This window comes from Eptatretus burgeri, chromosome 2 (genome assembly GCF_056783735.1).
Source record: "Eptatretus burgeri isolate ZD-2024b chromosome 2, Ebu_testis_v1, whole genome shotgun sequence".
NCBI lineage: Eukaryota > Metazoa > Chordata > Myxini > Myxiniformes > Myxinidae > Eptatretus > Eptatretus burgeri.
In genome coordinates this window covers 7,300,878-7,318,055 of record NC_140962.1, presented here as the reverse complement: position 1 = coordinate 7,318,055, position 17,178 = coordinate 7,300,878, and the positions used below count along the sequence as shown (strand labels likewise).

The 17,178-nt window shown below is 49.3% G+C and overlaps 1 protein-coding gene across 2 annotated transcripts in view; it reads left to right on the top strand.

The window, feature by feature from the left end:
* Positions 1–17,178, top strand: part of LIG1 (DNA ligase 1) — a 99,819-nt gene that overhangs the window by 70,337 nt on the left and 12,304 nt on the right. For both annotated transcript variants that reach the window (XM_085861929.1, XM_085861938.1), the window contains exons 19-21: positions 1,086–1,157; positions 10,206–10,350; positions 10,470–10,552. In XM_085861929.1, the coding sequence (XP_085718055.1) occupies positions 1,086–1,157; positions 10,206–10,350; positions 10,470–10,552 (300 nt within the window). The remainder of the gene's footprint in view (positions 1–1,085; positions 1,158–10,205; positions 10,351–10,469; positions 10,553–17,178) is intronic.

The window sequence follows — 17,178 nt, the reverse complement described above, 5'->3', positions numbered from 1 at the left end:
CGTAGCAGTAACTCCGCTTTATTGCGTGCCCGGATGTACACTACCACCACCCCTAGCGGGCGAGTCATGATATATGAAACCCAACCACGTGATACAGCACAGGGTTGAGTAGAGGAAGGTTCCTTTCCAAAATGGGCATGCTGCGATTTTCACTGTGGCCGCCACGGCAGCCATCTTGAAATTGGTTTCCGTCAATTTTGAGGAGAACGCCTTGTCCGATTAAATCCATTTTTGCTGGGTGTGTTGGGGTTGAGTAGAGGAAGGTTCCTTTCGAAAATGGGCATGCTGCGATTTTCAATATGGCCACCATCGTGAAATTGGTTTGCGTAAAGGGCCTGAGGGGTTACGCTCGCTTTGCGGTGCTATTTTTTATTATTCTACGACAGCAGGAACCCTTTAGAATGATGCGTGACACACTGACACGCACACAAACAGATGGGTGGACTGTCTCCTTTTAGTAATAGATACAAAATTCTCTTGTGCCTCATTCCTTTTTAATCCAATTCGGTTCGCTCTTCCATCAAGTGTTCTCTTCTCTTATATCAGGGAAGTTGTCTTTCTCTGTTGCTTCCATTTTCTGATTTTAAAAATGTGTGAAACCACCGGCAGGAGCACTATCAGTGTGAAGTGTGGGGTTGGTGGGTGGGGAGGGCGAGGGCGAGGTTTTTGATTTCTTTGTAATCACTCCACTGACTATCAAGAGAGAAGCAACATCACAAGATGGTGTCACCGGCACCCAAAGTTCTACAGGAAATGAGGTCACTTCCCCAAAGGTCTCCGACTGTGTTTGTCTGAACAAATCAACAAAGTTCTATTATCTAATGTTTCTCTCTGCATGCATGTGTGATTTATGTACCAGCTCTTCCCTGAGCCTTAGATCCTGTGAAAAAAACCAAACAAACACGAGTCCAGGTCTCCACTGCTGTCACGTGTGTGCCTCAATCTTGTACACTTTTCTAACGTTGTGAAATTCAGTACGTGATCCATTTGAGCGATCTTCAGGGCCGTAATGCTTGTAAGTAACAGTATTTTCCCTGCTGTAATCTTCACATTTTACTGTGTTTCTAATGGAGTGTTCCCAACAGGATGTGGATGCCTCTGACATCAAGGTGCAGGTGTGTGTTTACGCATTTGACCTGCTTTATCTCAACGGAGAGGTGAGAACCACAACGAGCTTGGACCCGTTTCATCAGTGAACTTTAGCACTCCTTGATTGATGTGTAAACATTGTTTGTCATGATGATTAGTAAGTATATTTTTGTTTTCCACTGAAGGTCTTTTAAGTTTTGCTTTGAAACCATTGGCAACGTTTTTTTTTTAGGATGGGAAGGACAATGGCACAGAGGAAACTGCTTGAACAACTGTGGAGATACGTCTCATGTGGGGATAATTAATTGGTATAGATCACAATATCCTGAATAAAAATATTATCATCAGTCGTCGTGATTATAATACTGTTCCTATATTTTATTACTTGTTTGGGAAAGAGTTGTCCTTCAATTAACATCGTGCATAAATATTTATATCATTAGTGATGTTATTGTTCATGTCACTCATTGGATGGGAATCAAAATCGGACGAGTGTCAGAGATTTGGATTCCATATCTGGCCATCATCATGTTCCACTACAATGTCTTTGACGGTGTCATTAATCCTACCTTCTTTTGGGGTCAGCTGAGACCGAACTTTGGCCTAAGTCTTTCACAAACCAGCCAGCTAGGCCTGATGCTGTGCTGGAACCTATTTGGGCAGGAATTTTTAATTAGTTCAGGGTATTGGCGATAAGTCACCTCCTCTTCACAATAGACACCTTTGAACTTTAATGTCCACAGGCGAACACGAGGAAATGGGACATCAGACTAAGTTTCCATCCGAGGGATGGCACACTATGATGTAATGGCCTGTCTGCGCAATGCCAATCAAACAGTTTGTAGTGAGGTTGATGATCAAACCCAAGCAAGACAAATCAAAACTAAGTGCGCTTTGAGTCAACACTAAGTGCACCATCATCCTGCATCCTGTCAAAATGGCAGAAGAAGCCCTTATACATTTCCCTCTCTGAACTCCTGTCCCTCCAACTTCAGTTCATTGTTATTCCCTTCCCTCCCTTTTATAGAATCTGTTATTACCCATTTCCTTGTATGTATTAAACGAGGAATTTTGACCCGCCTCTTCGCTGATGGATTCAATCAAGAGACTGCAACTTGTCAGGTCAGGTCAGGTCAGATCTGTGACCTGCTACAGGTACCATGTAAACCTGTACTAACCTGTTCCATGGTCGGGTTGTCGGCGACTAAACAGTCTTCCCCACCAGGTTTTCTGGTGAGGAGGGTGTTTGGATATGGACACCCAGCAGGATTAAAAACAAAACCTGTAAAAGGGCGGATGAGCTCCTTGTGAGCCAACGGCCATCCATATCTAGTGCCCAACTGTGTCTGCGGACGTCCTCCTGCAGTTGGGTTACTTTTTATTAGGAGGTTGGTGGCAGGATTTGCACTCCGGCCACCGTAAAACCCTTCATTCCGCAAAACACACAAACGCAAAAAAATCTGAAAACCCACTCTGTGGGAGTACCTCCTGTGCAGCTTCCCTTCGCAGGGCAGCTCACCGGATGGCGGGATTGGGGCAAAGCCTTCGGGACCCCCAATCTTTGATGAAAGGAGGGAAACCACGGGGTAACCTCCCTGGGTCAGATTACGGGAGAGTGTGTCGGAGTGGTGCTGAGGTGACGTCCACCAGACGGCGGTCTCCTTGGGTTAACCTGAGGCGGTCCCTTCGGGTGGGTGCCTGGAATGTCCTATCCCTAAGAGAGGATGATCACCTGTCTCTGTTATCATCTGAGCACAAGCGTTCGGACATCGGTATTGCAGCTCTCTCTGAGGTTCGGAGACTGGATTGTGGCGAGATAATGGTGGGTGGTTACGCCTACTATTGGTAGGTCCACCACCTACTCCCCACCCACCAACTCAGGGAGTTGCTGGAGCTGTGTCCTATAAGCTGACCCCAATGATAATTGAGGTAACACCGGTCAACGAGCGTATTATGAGACTAAGGATTCGTCACTCCTTAGGTGTCATTTCCCTGGTCTCTGTTTATGCTCTGACTGAGGCGAGTGATCTCACCGTGAAGGACACATTCTACGCCACGCTCGAGTCTGTGGTTGATCAGTGCCCCAGACGAGATACACTTCTAGTCTTGAGGGATTTCAATGCATCGACTGGAACTTGTAGGGATGGTTATGAGATGTGTGTTGGTCCCCATGGGTCAGGAACTATGAATCAGAATAGCACTAAGTTCCTTGACTTTGCAAGAAGTCATGGACTTAGGGTGGCTGATTCATGGTTTCAGCGCCCACAAGCTCATCGCTGGACTTGGTATTCCAACGCTGGCGGTGTGGCAAAGGAGATTGACCATGTCCTCGTTGACGGTCGCTGGAGGATGATCCAGAACTGCAGGGTCTACCGGAGTGCTCAGTTCCTCAAAACTCACCACCAGCTTGTTGTCGCAACTCTAAAGCTGCACCTTAAATCCTGGAGAATGGTACCATCCCAGCCTCGGCTGGATGTTGGCAAGCTCAAGGATGAGAGAGTAGCTGAGGAGTTTGCGAACAGGCTGAGTGGATATTTGGGGTGTCAGGGTGCTTTGGGGGGTCCTGAAGAGTTATGGATTACCTTCAAGACCACCGTCCTTGATGTTGCCGGTGGATGTCTTGGAACTCACCTCAGGGAAAAGAAGAATTTTGTCTCTCAAGGGACACTGGATGCCATTGACCAGAGTCGCAGGGCCAGGCTGAATGGCAGATCTGAGCTGTTCAGGGAGCTGAGGCGTAAAACTGTACGTGCACTGAGGGTGGACAAGGAGGCCTATGTGTGAGAAATCTGTGAGGGGGTAGAGCATCACCTGTGGACACGTGATTCTCGTCCCGCTTACAGGGGAATTTACGCATTGCATTAATCCAAGCCCATCCCTCGGAGCACTGCAGTTAGAGCAGAGAGTGGTAGGCTCTTAACAGAGGAGTCTAACGTGAAGGCCGTTACTTTGAGCGGTTGTACCAGGCTGATCCCCCAGCTGTCGAGTTGGACGTCTATGGTGTTACAATCCCTTTTGCTGACCCTCCAATCAATTGTGGTCCACCTTCGCTTGTGGAAACACGGGCTGTGATGAACCGGTTGAAACGGGGCAAAGCTCCAGGGATCTGTGGCATCCATGCTGAACTTCTCAAGGCTGGTGGAAATGCTGTACTCGTGTCGTTGCATGCAGTTTTGTGCTCTGCCTGGAACACAGGCATCATCCCAACTGATTGGAAGAGGGGCCTTGTTGTCCCTCTCTGGAAAGGGAAGGGTGATCGCCAAGACTGCAACAACTACCGAGGGGTGACGCTGCTCTCAGTGCCGGGCAAGGTGTTTGCTCGGATAATTCTTGATAGGGTTCGCCACCATCTGCTTGAGCACCAGCGTCCAGATCAGTCAGGCTTTACACCAAAGAGGTCAACGACTGACCGTATCCTTGCTCTTCGTGTCCTCACCGAACGCAGACGAGAGTTTCGGCAGGGGCTGCTTGCAGCCTATGTTGGTCTCTGTAAAGCGTTCCATTCAGTGAATCAGGTTGCCCTCTGGAGGATTCTTGGTCTTCGTGGGGTGCCACCTAAACTGATCGATCTGATGTCTGAACTCTACTCTGGTACTGAGAGTGCTGTGAAGTGTGGTGGTACCATCTCTGACTTATTTCCAGTTGTTACTGGAGTTCGTCAGGGGTGTGTACTTGCCCCCACACGTTTTAGCACTTGTATGGACTGGATTCTCGGGAGGATATCAGAAAGATCAAGCTGTGGTGCATCGTTTGGGAATGTCAAGATCTCGGACCTTGATTTCGCAGATGATGCAGTCATCTTTGCGGAGACTTTAGATATCCTTTTGGGGGCCCTCGAGGTGCTGAATGAGGAGTCGGAGCCGCTGGGATTACAGGTTTCTTGGGTCAAAACTAAAGGCCCAGTCACACCTTGACGTTTTAGCCAGCTTATGCCGATTTTTGGAAAATTTGTGTAAAACGCTGGTACACGTCGAATACGTTATGGGTACGTTTTGTATCTGTTAAGACACGCTGAAAAACACTGCCATAAGTGGTAGTACGCTGGCTTTAAACGTTGAACTTTTGGGTTTTCCTCAAATTTTTTCATGCTTGAAATTTTACGACGTATGCTGGCGTATGACTCACACGTTCCGCTACGCTGGCCATAAATTGTAGGCACGCTATGCGATCGTTGACACACGTTGAAACACGTTACTTGTAAGTTACTCATAAGTCGAAACACGTGGAGGTAATGTTTAGCGTACCCGAAACTTATTTCTAACCTATGAGTAACGTTTTGTAAGCACGCTACACGAACGTTGTTCACACTTTGCAACACGTTACTCGAAAGTACTATTCCTACTACTACTACTACTACTACCAACATCGTCATCACTAAATTCTCTCGAACTACTACTACTACTACTACTAATAACATCGACATCATTAAATTCTCTCGAACTACTACTACTACTTCCAACATTGACATGACTAAATTCTCTCGAACTACTACTACCGCTACTACAATTACTACTAATACTACTACTACTAACATTGACATCACTAAATTATCTCGTACTACTACTACCAACATCGACATCACTAAATTCTCTCGAACTAGTACTACTACTACTACTACTACTAACATCGACATCACTAAATTCTCTCGAACTACTACTACTAACATCGACATCACTAAATTCTCTCGAACTACTACTACTACTATTAATAACATCGACATCACTAAATTCTCTTGAACTACTACTGCTACTACTACTACTACTACTTACATCGACATCACTAAATTCTCTCGAACTACTACTACCAACATTGACATTACTAAATTCTCTTGAACTACTGCTACTACTACTACTACTACTACTACTACTACTACTACTACGGTAGATGTAAGTTAGAAACACGTTCAGTAAGTTCTGTGGTCGTCCGGAAGACGTCAATCAAATTCGTCTACATACGCCAATGTGCGTTTGAGATACGTTAAACATAGGTTCAAAGCACGCTACTAATAGGTTAAAAGCACGTTACTCGTAGGTTAAAAATTAAGTTTCGGGTATGCTAAACATTACCTCGACGTGTTTCGACTTTTGAGTAACTTACAAGTAACGTGTGGCCGACGTGTGTTAACGATTGCGGAGCATGCCGAGAACTTACGCCAGCGTATGCGGAACTTGTGAGCCATACGTCGAGTACGTCATAAAATTTTCAGCATGCTTGAAATTTCACGACGTACTAGACGTACCACGTAATATTCCAGTGTACTTCATTGTTTTTCATCGTGCTGCTAACGTATACACAACTTACCCATACCGTATTCGACGTGTACCAGCGTTTGAGACACATTTTTCATAGGTCGGCATACGCTGGCTAAATCGTCAAGGTGTGACTGCGATGTTGACACTTCCAATTTTCAGGCGGTTATGATTTAAATCAGCGAGCGGCAGGTTTTTAACAGAGAACGCCGCGAGTTCGTCGGCGATACGTGCAGCGCACTCTGACTAAGTTAAACTATCGTTGGGCATAGGTTGTGAACGCCGACAACAGGCTAAGCATTCGTTGGTTTAAGTTATCTTTAACACAACGAAACGTTCTGTGCCCGTTACGAATACGTTATGCATACGACCAACACGTTATGAATACGACCAAAACTTTAAAAAAAACGCAAAACTTCAGCGTACGCCAACGTTTTACGTGCATTTTTATACGTTGCCATTCCTGGCAAAAACGTCAAGGTGTGACTGGGCCTTAAGATCCAGGCTTTTAATGACATCTTGGATGCTGCTGTCCTGTCTGTGTCTGTTTGTGGTGAAGATGTTGAGGTCGTGGATAGATTCACTTACCTTGGCAGTGATATTCATGTCTCTGCTGGCTGTGAGTCAGAGGTCAATAGACGTCTGGGTCGGGCCTGGGGAGTCATGGATTCACTGGATCATGGGGTGTGGCGCTGCCGGTACCTGTGCAGGAGGACGAAAGTCCGAGTCTTCAGGTCCTTGGTGCTTCCAGTCTTGCTCTATGGATGCGAGACTTGGACTCTGACCAAAGATCTGAGACGGAGACTTAATTCCTTTGGTACCAGGTCTCTTCGGAGAATCTTTGGCTATCGCTGGTCGGATTTTGTGTCCAACGAGCGGTTGCTGAGAGAGACTGGGATGAGATTTGTTACCTGCATGGTCCATGAGCAGCAGTTGCAGCTGTATGGACATGTAGCTCGTTTTCCTGACGCTGATCCTTCTCAACAGATTCTCTCAGCGAGGGAGTCTCGTGAGTGGAGGAGGCCAATGGGCCGACCACGTGCCTCATAGTTGCAGTAGGTTGACCAGCATCTCAAAGAGATGGGGATGGGCCTGGCATCTGCCTGGGGGAAGGCCAGACGGAGGCCCCTGGAGTACCGGCGGAAAGTGGACGCAGCGACGCGCTGTTCTGGCACATGCTCCCATACCTGACCCTGACCTGACCTGCAGCTTGTACTTCACAAACTCTGCTGCTCTGTTCACTCTGTAATTTTCCTGAGGTCATCTTCCATTTGCTTGGAAGTCGGCTTGCATCACCTTCATCAGCCATCCGTTGGTGCTTATATACGTGGCGTGAGCAAAAATCACTTCCGTTTCGCGGCAAAGCTCAGTGTTGGATGCTTTAGTTTTAACCTCTGCTTGAAATGTGTGAAATGAAACATTTTGAAAATTTCAAATAATTCTCACTCAGATTTCAACATCACCGTAATGGATATTATGAAGTTGTTTAAATTTTCTTTAGATAAGACGATGATTTGTAATACCAGCTACCAGCAGACAGAAACCATACTTGGAGCACTTTTAGGCACCATGCATAATTTGGTGGAATTTAGTTCAGCAGTTATTTATTATTTTTTGAAGCATATATAAATAAACAAAACTAGAAATGAACAAATATATAAGGAGAGAGAAATCGATGGTGCGCCATTGCATATCCCCATGCTTCACAACAAAAGCGAAGTTGAAAGATGGCAAAAGGTTCCACTAAGAATGACACAATAACAACTTTTGAGCCTCCCCCTCCCCCCCCCCCCGTCACCACCCCCTGTGGCATTAACCGGAGGTCAAATCAAAAAAATCTTTACATATTTCATGCGTCTCCCAATGCTAATTGCACACACAAAGTTTAAATTGAAGATGTGCCCATAATTGCATTTTTTGATGTTTGACCTTTCGACAGTGGCAGGGCCAAAATGATACTGCTCTTGCACCATTGTGCCATGTGGTGATCATAATTACCAAGTTTGGTGAATTTCTACATGAATGTTTATAAGGAGATAGTGTGACGGGCAGATGGACCGACAACAGACAGAGGATTACAGTATCCTCCCCCCCACACCCCTTGTTTTTTTAAAAGAGCACAGGGATAAATACACAATTTCACTTTTATCGGATTCACTGCCTTCAGAAAGTATTCACACCCCTCAACTTATGTCACATTTTGTTGTTACAGCCTGAATTTAAAATGGATTCAATTAAAAAAAAAAAAATGGCATTGATCTACACAAAATACGCCATAATGACAAAGTGAAAATATGTTTTGAGGAATTTCTACAAATTGATTAAAAGTTAAAAGCTGAAATGTCTTGCGTCAAAAAGTGTTCAACCCGTTTGTTATGACACTCCAAATTGAGCTCGGGTGCATCCAATTTCCTTTGATCATCCTTGAGACGTCTCTACAACTTGATTGGAGTCCACCTGGGGCCAATTCAATTGATTGACCATCATTTAGAAAGAAACACACCTTTCTCTGTGAGATCCCACAGTTGACTATGTATGTCAGAGCAGAAAGTTTAAGATGAAGTCCAAGGAATTGTCCGTAGAACTCCGAGATAGAATTGTGAGGAGGTATAGATCTGGGAAAGGGTATAAAACAATATCTAGATTGTTGAAAGTTCCCAAGAGCACAGTGAGCTCCATCATTAGGAAACGGAAAGAATATGGAACTACCCAGACTCTTCCTTGAGATGGCGGTCTGACCAAACTGAGCAACTCGGAAAGAAGGACCTTGATAAGGGAGGTGACCAATAACCCAATAACCACTCTGACAGAAGTACAGAGTTCCTTGGCTGAGGTGAGAGAACCTGCTGGAAGGACAACAGGCTCTGCAACACTTCACAAATCTAGGTTTTATTGGAGAGTGGCCAGATGGAAGGCACTCCTGAGAAAAAGACACATGACTGCACATTCAGAGTTTGCAAAAAGGCATGTGAAAGACTCTGAGAGCACGAGGCAAAAGATTCTATGGTCTGATGAGAAGAAAAATGAACTCCTTGGTGTGAATGCAAAGTGATGTCTGATAAAAACCGAGCACAGATCATCACACAACTAACACCATCCCTACCGTGAAGCGTGGTGGTGGCAGCATCATGCTCTGGGGATGCTTTTCAGCAGCCAGAGACTGGGAGACTCGTTAGGATAGAGGGAACAATGAATGGAGCCAAATACAGGGAAATCCTTGAAGAGAACCTGCTTCAGAGTGCAAAAGACCTCAGACTGCGGTGAAGATTTATGTTCCAACAGGACAATGACCCCAATCACACAGCCAAAGCAACAATGGAATGGTTTCAGAACAAAAAGTCCTTGGGTGGCCCAGCCAAAGCCCAGACTTGAATCCTATTGAGAATATGTAGAAAGACTTGAAGATTACTGTTCACCGACGCACCCCATCCAACTTGACAGAGCTTGAGCAAATATTCAAGGAAGAATGGGCGAAAATCCCCAAATCCAGATGTGCAAAGCTTGTACAGACATACCCACAGACTCGAAGCTGTAATCGCTGCCAAAAGTGCTTCTACAAAGTGTTGACTCATGGGGTTGAATACTTATTGATGCATGACATTTCAGTATTTCATTTTTAATTGATTTGTAAAACTTTCTCAAAACATGTTTTGACTTTGTCATTACGTGATATTTTGTGTCGATCAGTGACAACAAAGTTAAATTTAATCCATGTTAAACATCAGGTTGTAACAACAAAATGTGACAAAAGTCGAGGGCTGTGATTACTTTCTGAAGGCACTGTAGATGTTCCTCTCACTGTTGTTTGCATACGTACGTGGTCCCATTCGTATTAAATCTCATGAATGTTGAATGTTTTCGGAACAGTCTTTGGTGCGACGACCTTTGCGTGAACGGCGCGAGTTGCTCCACGGTGCATTTCACGAGCGGGAGGGTGAGTTCCTGTTTGCACGTTGCATGCTGAGCAGCAGTACAGACGACATCGCCGACTTCTTGGAGCAATCAATCCACGGTAACACCTCTCCGTTTGTCAGGAGAATAGTTAAAGCAACTGCCATATTCAAGTGGAATACTACATCTTGATCACAGCTGGATCACAACATTTATTTGGATCTTTTTCCTTTGTGCTAGACTCATGTGAGGGGCTGATGGTGAAAACTCTGGATAAAGATGCCACGTACGAAATTGCCAAGCGTTCGCACAACTGGCTCAAGGTGAGGTTAGAACTCTCAATAAGTTGACGTGGCATATAGGGAGATGCTTTAACTGAAGGCAGGTCAAGCGATGTTCAACACAATCTCAAGCATTACAAATGAACGATCTGGTCCATCCCCGTGCTGCCCAGTTGGGTGAGCTTTTCCCGGAAGTGATTTTGAGATGTTGCACATTGAAAAGGGATGTAGTTATTGCACTCGTGGGTGTGGTGGTTACCTTTTGCCTGCGGGCCAGCTGTAGCACTGTCACCAAAGTACGCATTTCATATGGTATGCAAGTTTTCATTTCTGGAGGGTGGGAGGGGGATGACTACTGCTGATGTTGGAGCATGAATTTGTAATTTGTTCAGGGGTTCAGGGTGCTGGCGATAACTCCACCTACACGTTACAAATGAAATCGTGGGATCTTTAACTTCCACCACCTAATGCTGGTAGACGAGACTTATAGCTTCACGTCCGTCTGAGGAATGCTACACTCCAATGAAGCACCAATCCGTGACTTTGTAGCTGGGTGAATAGGTTTTTCTTAGCACCAATTTGACACTAAATGAGACAGTTTCAAGGTAAATTAACTACTTCACAGAATCGGGCTAGAGTCAAACTCAAAAGGGTCTTCTTTCCCCACTGATCCGCCAAGCCCGTTCCCTTGGCTGTGGTTTCGCTGGATAGTAGATAGGGACATTGGGAATCTCGTTCATCCATTCATGCGCATCACTAGTTAGATGACGAGGCATTTGGCTATGATAGCCGAGCTCGCGGGCCTGGTCTGGGCCCTGAACACTCACTATTTTCTCTCCTCGGGGTAAAACATACCCCTGCTGAACATTCAAGGCACCATATATACACTGTCAATACATCATCGTGCCGCTGCTTTGCACCTTTTCGTGCAGACGCTCCATTATACCCCCCGGTGTAGAGGCCCGGAGTCGCCAGCACCCAGCTCCCTGCCGTCTGGACGCTCAATACTGAGCAGAGGAGTGTCGGGAGGCCCGACGCGTGCCCCACGGGAGAACCGTCAAACAACCCGCGTCGGGGCGGAGGAAGACCGCATCCCCCTCAGGCGCATCATGTGTCCTCCCGACCTCCGCTTGCAGAGAAATCACCGAGTGGCCCAGTGTGTGCCCCACGTAACGTTCGCTCCCGCAGGCGCACCGTGTGTCCTCCCGGTGACCACTCTGCCTTTCAAGTGTCGCTCGATCAGTTCGACCAAGGCCGACCTTGCGACGTTTCACCTCTCTGGCGCCCATCCGTAAGTCCTATTTGTCATGCGACACGACTGGATTGGGATGGACCTTCTACTGACGTTGCGCGGTGCGCGTGAGCGTGGACCATTTGAACTCTCTGAAGATGAGGGCGGTCTTTTCCACGACCATCACGGAGATGAGTCTTAGGTCGGCTTTACTGAGACCGAGTCCACGGAGCATGGTACCCAACTCCGGCGCCCAGACTCTGCGCCAGCTCAGAGTGATGGTGGAGACAAGTGGTATATTCTCGCTGCCGAACTTGCTTCTTACCCAATCGAGGACATCCGGAGTGTCGTAATACCTCTGTTTCCTCGCATGTTCCTCCGACAACTTGAGAGTATCGCTCTTAATTTGAGTATCCAACACCACTTGCTTCCCGTTTTGTCCGCTATTATATCCGGTTTTCGGATCGCCAATGGTGTTGGGATCCTCGGTTCCTTGATGTCCGTGAACCCACGCTGTCGTAGTCGACCACAGACGAAGCGCGAGACCGCGTTGTGTTGCCGTACCGTTCCACCGTGGGTCCGAACACATGCTTGGGAAATGTGGTTGAGAGATTCCTTCGCACGACAACCTGCATCACACCATCCATCATTCCCTGGTCCCCGTCTACCACGGCTCGACCTGGATCCGGTGGGGAGCAAATTGCCCCTCACCTTCACCGAGTCAATAAATGCTCTACCGGATTGGAGCCGAGATCGACCGAGAACCCAGCCGTTCGGCTCCAGGACCTTGCTCGCTTCCAGAAGACCTCGCCCGTCCACGGCCTGGTGCAGAAGTTTGGCCGTGACGGCGTCCACTTGTTTGATAGACCTGGGACGCTCTCCGCCATAATGTAGGTTGTACGTGTTTCGGGTCCTCACCACATCGCCCAGTTTCGTTCGGATGACAGCTCTTACGTAAGGGCTGCCCGACTGTTCTAGCCCACACATCCATTTCTCCCGCATTCTCTGTTGAGGCTTTATGGGGGCCCGCCTTAGGTTCCTTAGCCCTTCCTCGAGGACAGAGCCATCAGATGGCACCGCCTCGTGGGGTTGGACCTGAATTCCCAGATACTTCAACCGGCTTGCCGCGTCGAGCACGCTCAGGTTCTGCTGCCCGAGGCGAAACACTTCAGAAGTGTCCACCACGTATCGCTTTGCCTTTGCGTTGATTGTAATCGCTAGGGTCACAGACTTCTCCACGTTCAGCGCCAGACCCGCCACGGACAGAAAGGTTTGCACCACACCCAAAGACCTTCGGAGCCCAGACGAGGTGCGCGCACACAAGACGAGGTCGTCGGCACAGACGTTTCTCCGAGTCTCGTTCCCACTCCCTCTGGGATGTTTCTCAACACCCCATCCAACACGGAGTTGAACAAAATGAGGGAGAGGGGGTCACCCTGTTTTACTCCTCGGGTCATCGAAATTGGCAGATCACGACAGCAGTCCAAGTACGTCACGCAACCATCGTATGACTGTGCGATGTCGCGGAGGAGGGGTGGCGGAGCACCCATCTTCGCAGCCGCATTCAGAACCGCACCGTGGTTAACGGAGTCAAAGGCCTTTGAAACGTCCAGCACGGCGAGTCGCAAAGGTTGAAGATTCTGGGTAGCATACCGGAGGATGGCGTTGAGAAGCATGACATTCTCTGCGTACCCGTCACCCTTCCTAAACGCTTGCTGCGCCAGATGCAACTCAAAGGCCGATGAGCACCGTTTGGCGATTATCTTATGGTGCAGATGCACGAGGAAGCTGCTGATCGTGATCGGGCGGGACTCGGAAGCACTCTTCGGGTCATCAGCCTTTGGGATAAGCACCGTTCTGTGCCTTTTCAGACGCAGTGGTAAATACCCTGCAAGCAGCCACAGATTGAACATCTTGCTGAGACAGCCGTTCGGTGTGGAGCGTACCAGCCGAAAGCTGATACCGTCCACACCAGGTGCGCCGTTTCTCAACAGGGCTTTTTCTCTTTCCACATCCTGAGATGTGATCGGTCGCACCAACTGCCAAGATACCTTCGTGTTTTCCAGACGTTCTGCACCCACTTCCGATTCCCTCTCGAAGACGTCTTTCCAGAAGCGGTGCATCTCTGCAGGATCCACAGAAGATTTACTCCGACCCCAAGTCCCAGCAATACACTGTGTGGCGGCACGGCCTGGGTTCACGCGGATTAGTCTTTGGACCGCGGCAGACTCGGTTCTGCGAGCATACCTCTTTGCCACCTCGTTGCCCTCACTCCGAGCACGGGGAATGTCAGGCTTTCGTATCGATACAGTCTCATGTGTTCAGCCACCAACTCGCTCTCCTCTCTCGTTGTCTCTTCGGGGCACCCTCGTCTTACGACCTCTGGTGCCTCCGACTGGGCAGGCATTGCCCCTCACGCTCGATGTTACCGATTCCGCAATGCCCTCAAGTTCGGCTCGAAGTTCTTCAGGGCTTAACAAATGCAAGCGCCCGATCAGATCGTCCAATGGGTGCTCGCTCCATGCTGTCGTCCCTTTTGGTAGCCCTTTAATCTACCTCATGATATCATTCTTCCACCTGTCACCATCACTCTCCTGGTTTGAGTCAGCCTGGCCAACCTCCTCACAAGGCGGGAGAACCAGGACCCTCGTCTCTCTTGTGGGAGAGGCCATCTCATCTCCGGGACTTTCAACATCATTCGGGGGCACACACACGATGTAGGGGGGGAGCCCATCCTGCATATTATTTCCCTGGGCTCGCTCTGTCAGTTTGGTTTGGACAAGAGCTTTGTAAGCGGCCTGCCTCCGCTTCCCCTTGATGGCCTCCAACGACCATCCGGGCACGAACTGCACCAACGCTTGGTTGACGAACTTTACTCCGTCGCGTACCAGTTGCCCCTCACGGACAGCCATTGCGTACACCTCCTCATCGTCCCATCGTGCCTTCACTCACATAGGGAGGTTGGACGCGTGGAACACCAAGGGATGCGCCCTCCACCTGTGCACCCCGAGACCAGTCCTCGTCCCAAAGGTTTGACCATAGTCCACGCACACGCACCCACACTCACGCCCTTGAACCGCCTATGGCTCTGGCTCCGCACTCTCTGGGACGACCGCAGTGGCGGCGTCCTCATCTCGTCTGTCTATGCTTTCAGCTAGCACCGCAGAGAGTGTTGGCCGCGGGAAAGGGGAGTGCATCCCAGACCCTTGGCAAGCCCGATCTCTTCTTGGTACAGAACCCGCAGGTGGCTGCTCTGACTCTCGCGATGTGGACGCGGACATCTTAGGCACGTTGGGACCAGAGGCCCGAGGCATTTTGAATCAATAATCTTGTGCTAGATATGTTATGCTAAATTAATAACAGTATCTCCCATAACACAGGGTCTGACCAAGGCTCCGAGCTCTGACTCCCATGAGAGAGTTGACCAAAGCTCGGGACTCTGACTTTATGAGCCGAGCTCGCGAGCCTGGTCTGTACCCTGAACTCACACTACTTTTTCTCCTCAGGGTAAAACATACCCCCACTGAACATTCAAGGCACCATATATATTCTGTCAATCCATCGTCGTGCCGCCACTTTGCACCTTTTCGTGCAGACGCTCCATTATACCCCCCGGTGTAGAGGCCCGGAGTCGCCAGCACCCACCCCCCTGCTGTCTGGACACTCGATACCAAGAGGAGTGTTGGGAGGCCCAACGCGTGCCCCGGGGAGAATCGTCGAACAACCACCCACGTCGGGGCGGAGTAAGTCGGCGTCTCCCTCAGGCGCGTCATGTGTCCTCCCGACCTCCGCTCGCAGAGAGTTCGCCGAGTGTCCCGGTGCGTGCCCCACGTCGCTTTCGTTGACGCAGGCGCACCGTGTGTCCTCCCGGTGACCGCTCTGCCTTTCAAGTGTCGCTCGATCGATTCGACCAAAACTGACCTTGCGACGTATCACCTCTCTGGCGTCCATCCGTACATCCTATTTGCCACGCGACATGACTGGATTGAGATGGACCTTCTACTGACGCGGCGTGGTGCGCGTGAGCGTGGACCGTTTGAACGCTCTGAAGATGAGGGCGGTCTTTTCCACGACCATCACAGAGATGAGTCTTAGGTCGGCTTTAATGAGACCGAGTTCGTGGAGCATGGTTGCTGATTCCGGCGCCCAGACTCCGCGCCAGCTCAGAGTAATGGTGGAGACAAGTGGCACATTCTCGCTCCCGAACTTGTTTCTTTCCCAGTCTAGGACATCCGGAGTGTCGTAATACCTCCTTTTCGTGGCATGTTCCTCCGACAACTTGAGAGTATCAACCTTAATTTGAGTATCCAACACCACCGGCTTCCCGTTCTTGTCCGCAACTATATCCAGTTTTCGGATCCCCGCAGGTGTTGGAATCCTCGGTTCCTCGATGGCCGTGAACCCACGCTGTCTCAGCCAACCACAGACGAAGCGCGAGACCGCGTCGTGTTGCCGGATCGTTCCACCGTGGGTCTGAACACATGCTTGGGAGATGTGATTTAGAGATTCCTTCGCACGACAACCCGCATCACACCATCCATCGTTCCCCGGCCCCCGTCTACCACGGCTCGACCTCGATCCGGTGGGGAGCAAATTGCGCCTCACCTTCACCGAGTCGATAAATGCTCTACCGGATTGGAGCCGAGATCGACCTAGAACCCAGCCGTTCGGCTCCGGTACCCTGCTCGCTTCCAGTCGGCCTCGCCCGTCCACGCCTTGTTGCAGGAATTTGGCCGTGACGACGTCCGCTTGCTTGATAGACCTGGGACGCTCTCCACTGTAATGCAGGTTGTACGTGTTCCGGGTCCTCACCACATCGCCCAGTTTCGTTCTAATGACCGCTATTACATAAGGGCTATCCGACTGTTTAAGCCCCCGCATTCGTTTCTCCCGCAAGATGGGAATCGTCACCGAGAATTGGGGCAAGCCCAGTCCGCCATCCGCCGATCGGGCATGAAGGTATGCCACAGAAGTATCCTTCGGCAACCTCAGCCACAATCTGGCGTGATGGCGCATTTGCACATCCAACTTGGGGAGAAGTCCCCCTTCTGGCTGCTCCCATGACAAGCCCGTGCTGGAGTTTGGGCACGAGGTGGTCTCGCAACATAAACATTCTCTGTTGAGGCTTTACGGAGGCCCGCCTCAGGTTCCTCAGCCCTTCCTCGAGGATGGGGCCATCAGATGGCACCGCCCCATGAGGTTGGAACTGAATTCCCAGATACTTCAACCGGCTCTCTGCGTCTAGCATGCTCAGTTTCCGCTGCCCGAGGCGGAACACTTCAGAAGTGTCCACCACGTATCGCTTCGCCTTCGCGTCGATGGTAATCGCTGGAGTCGCAGACTTTTCCACGTTCAGCACCAGACCAGCCGCGGACAGACAGGTTTGCACCGCATCCAAAGACCTTCGGAGCCCAGACGAGGTGCGCGCACACAAGAC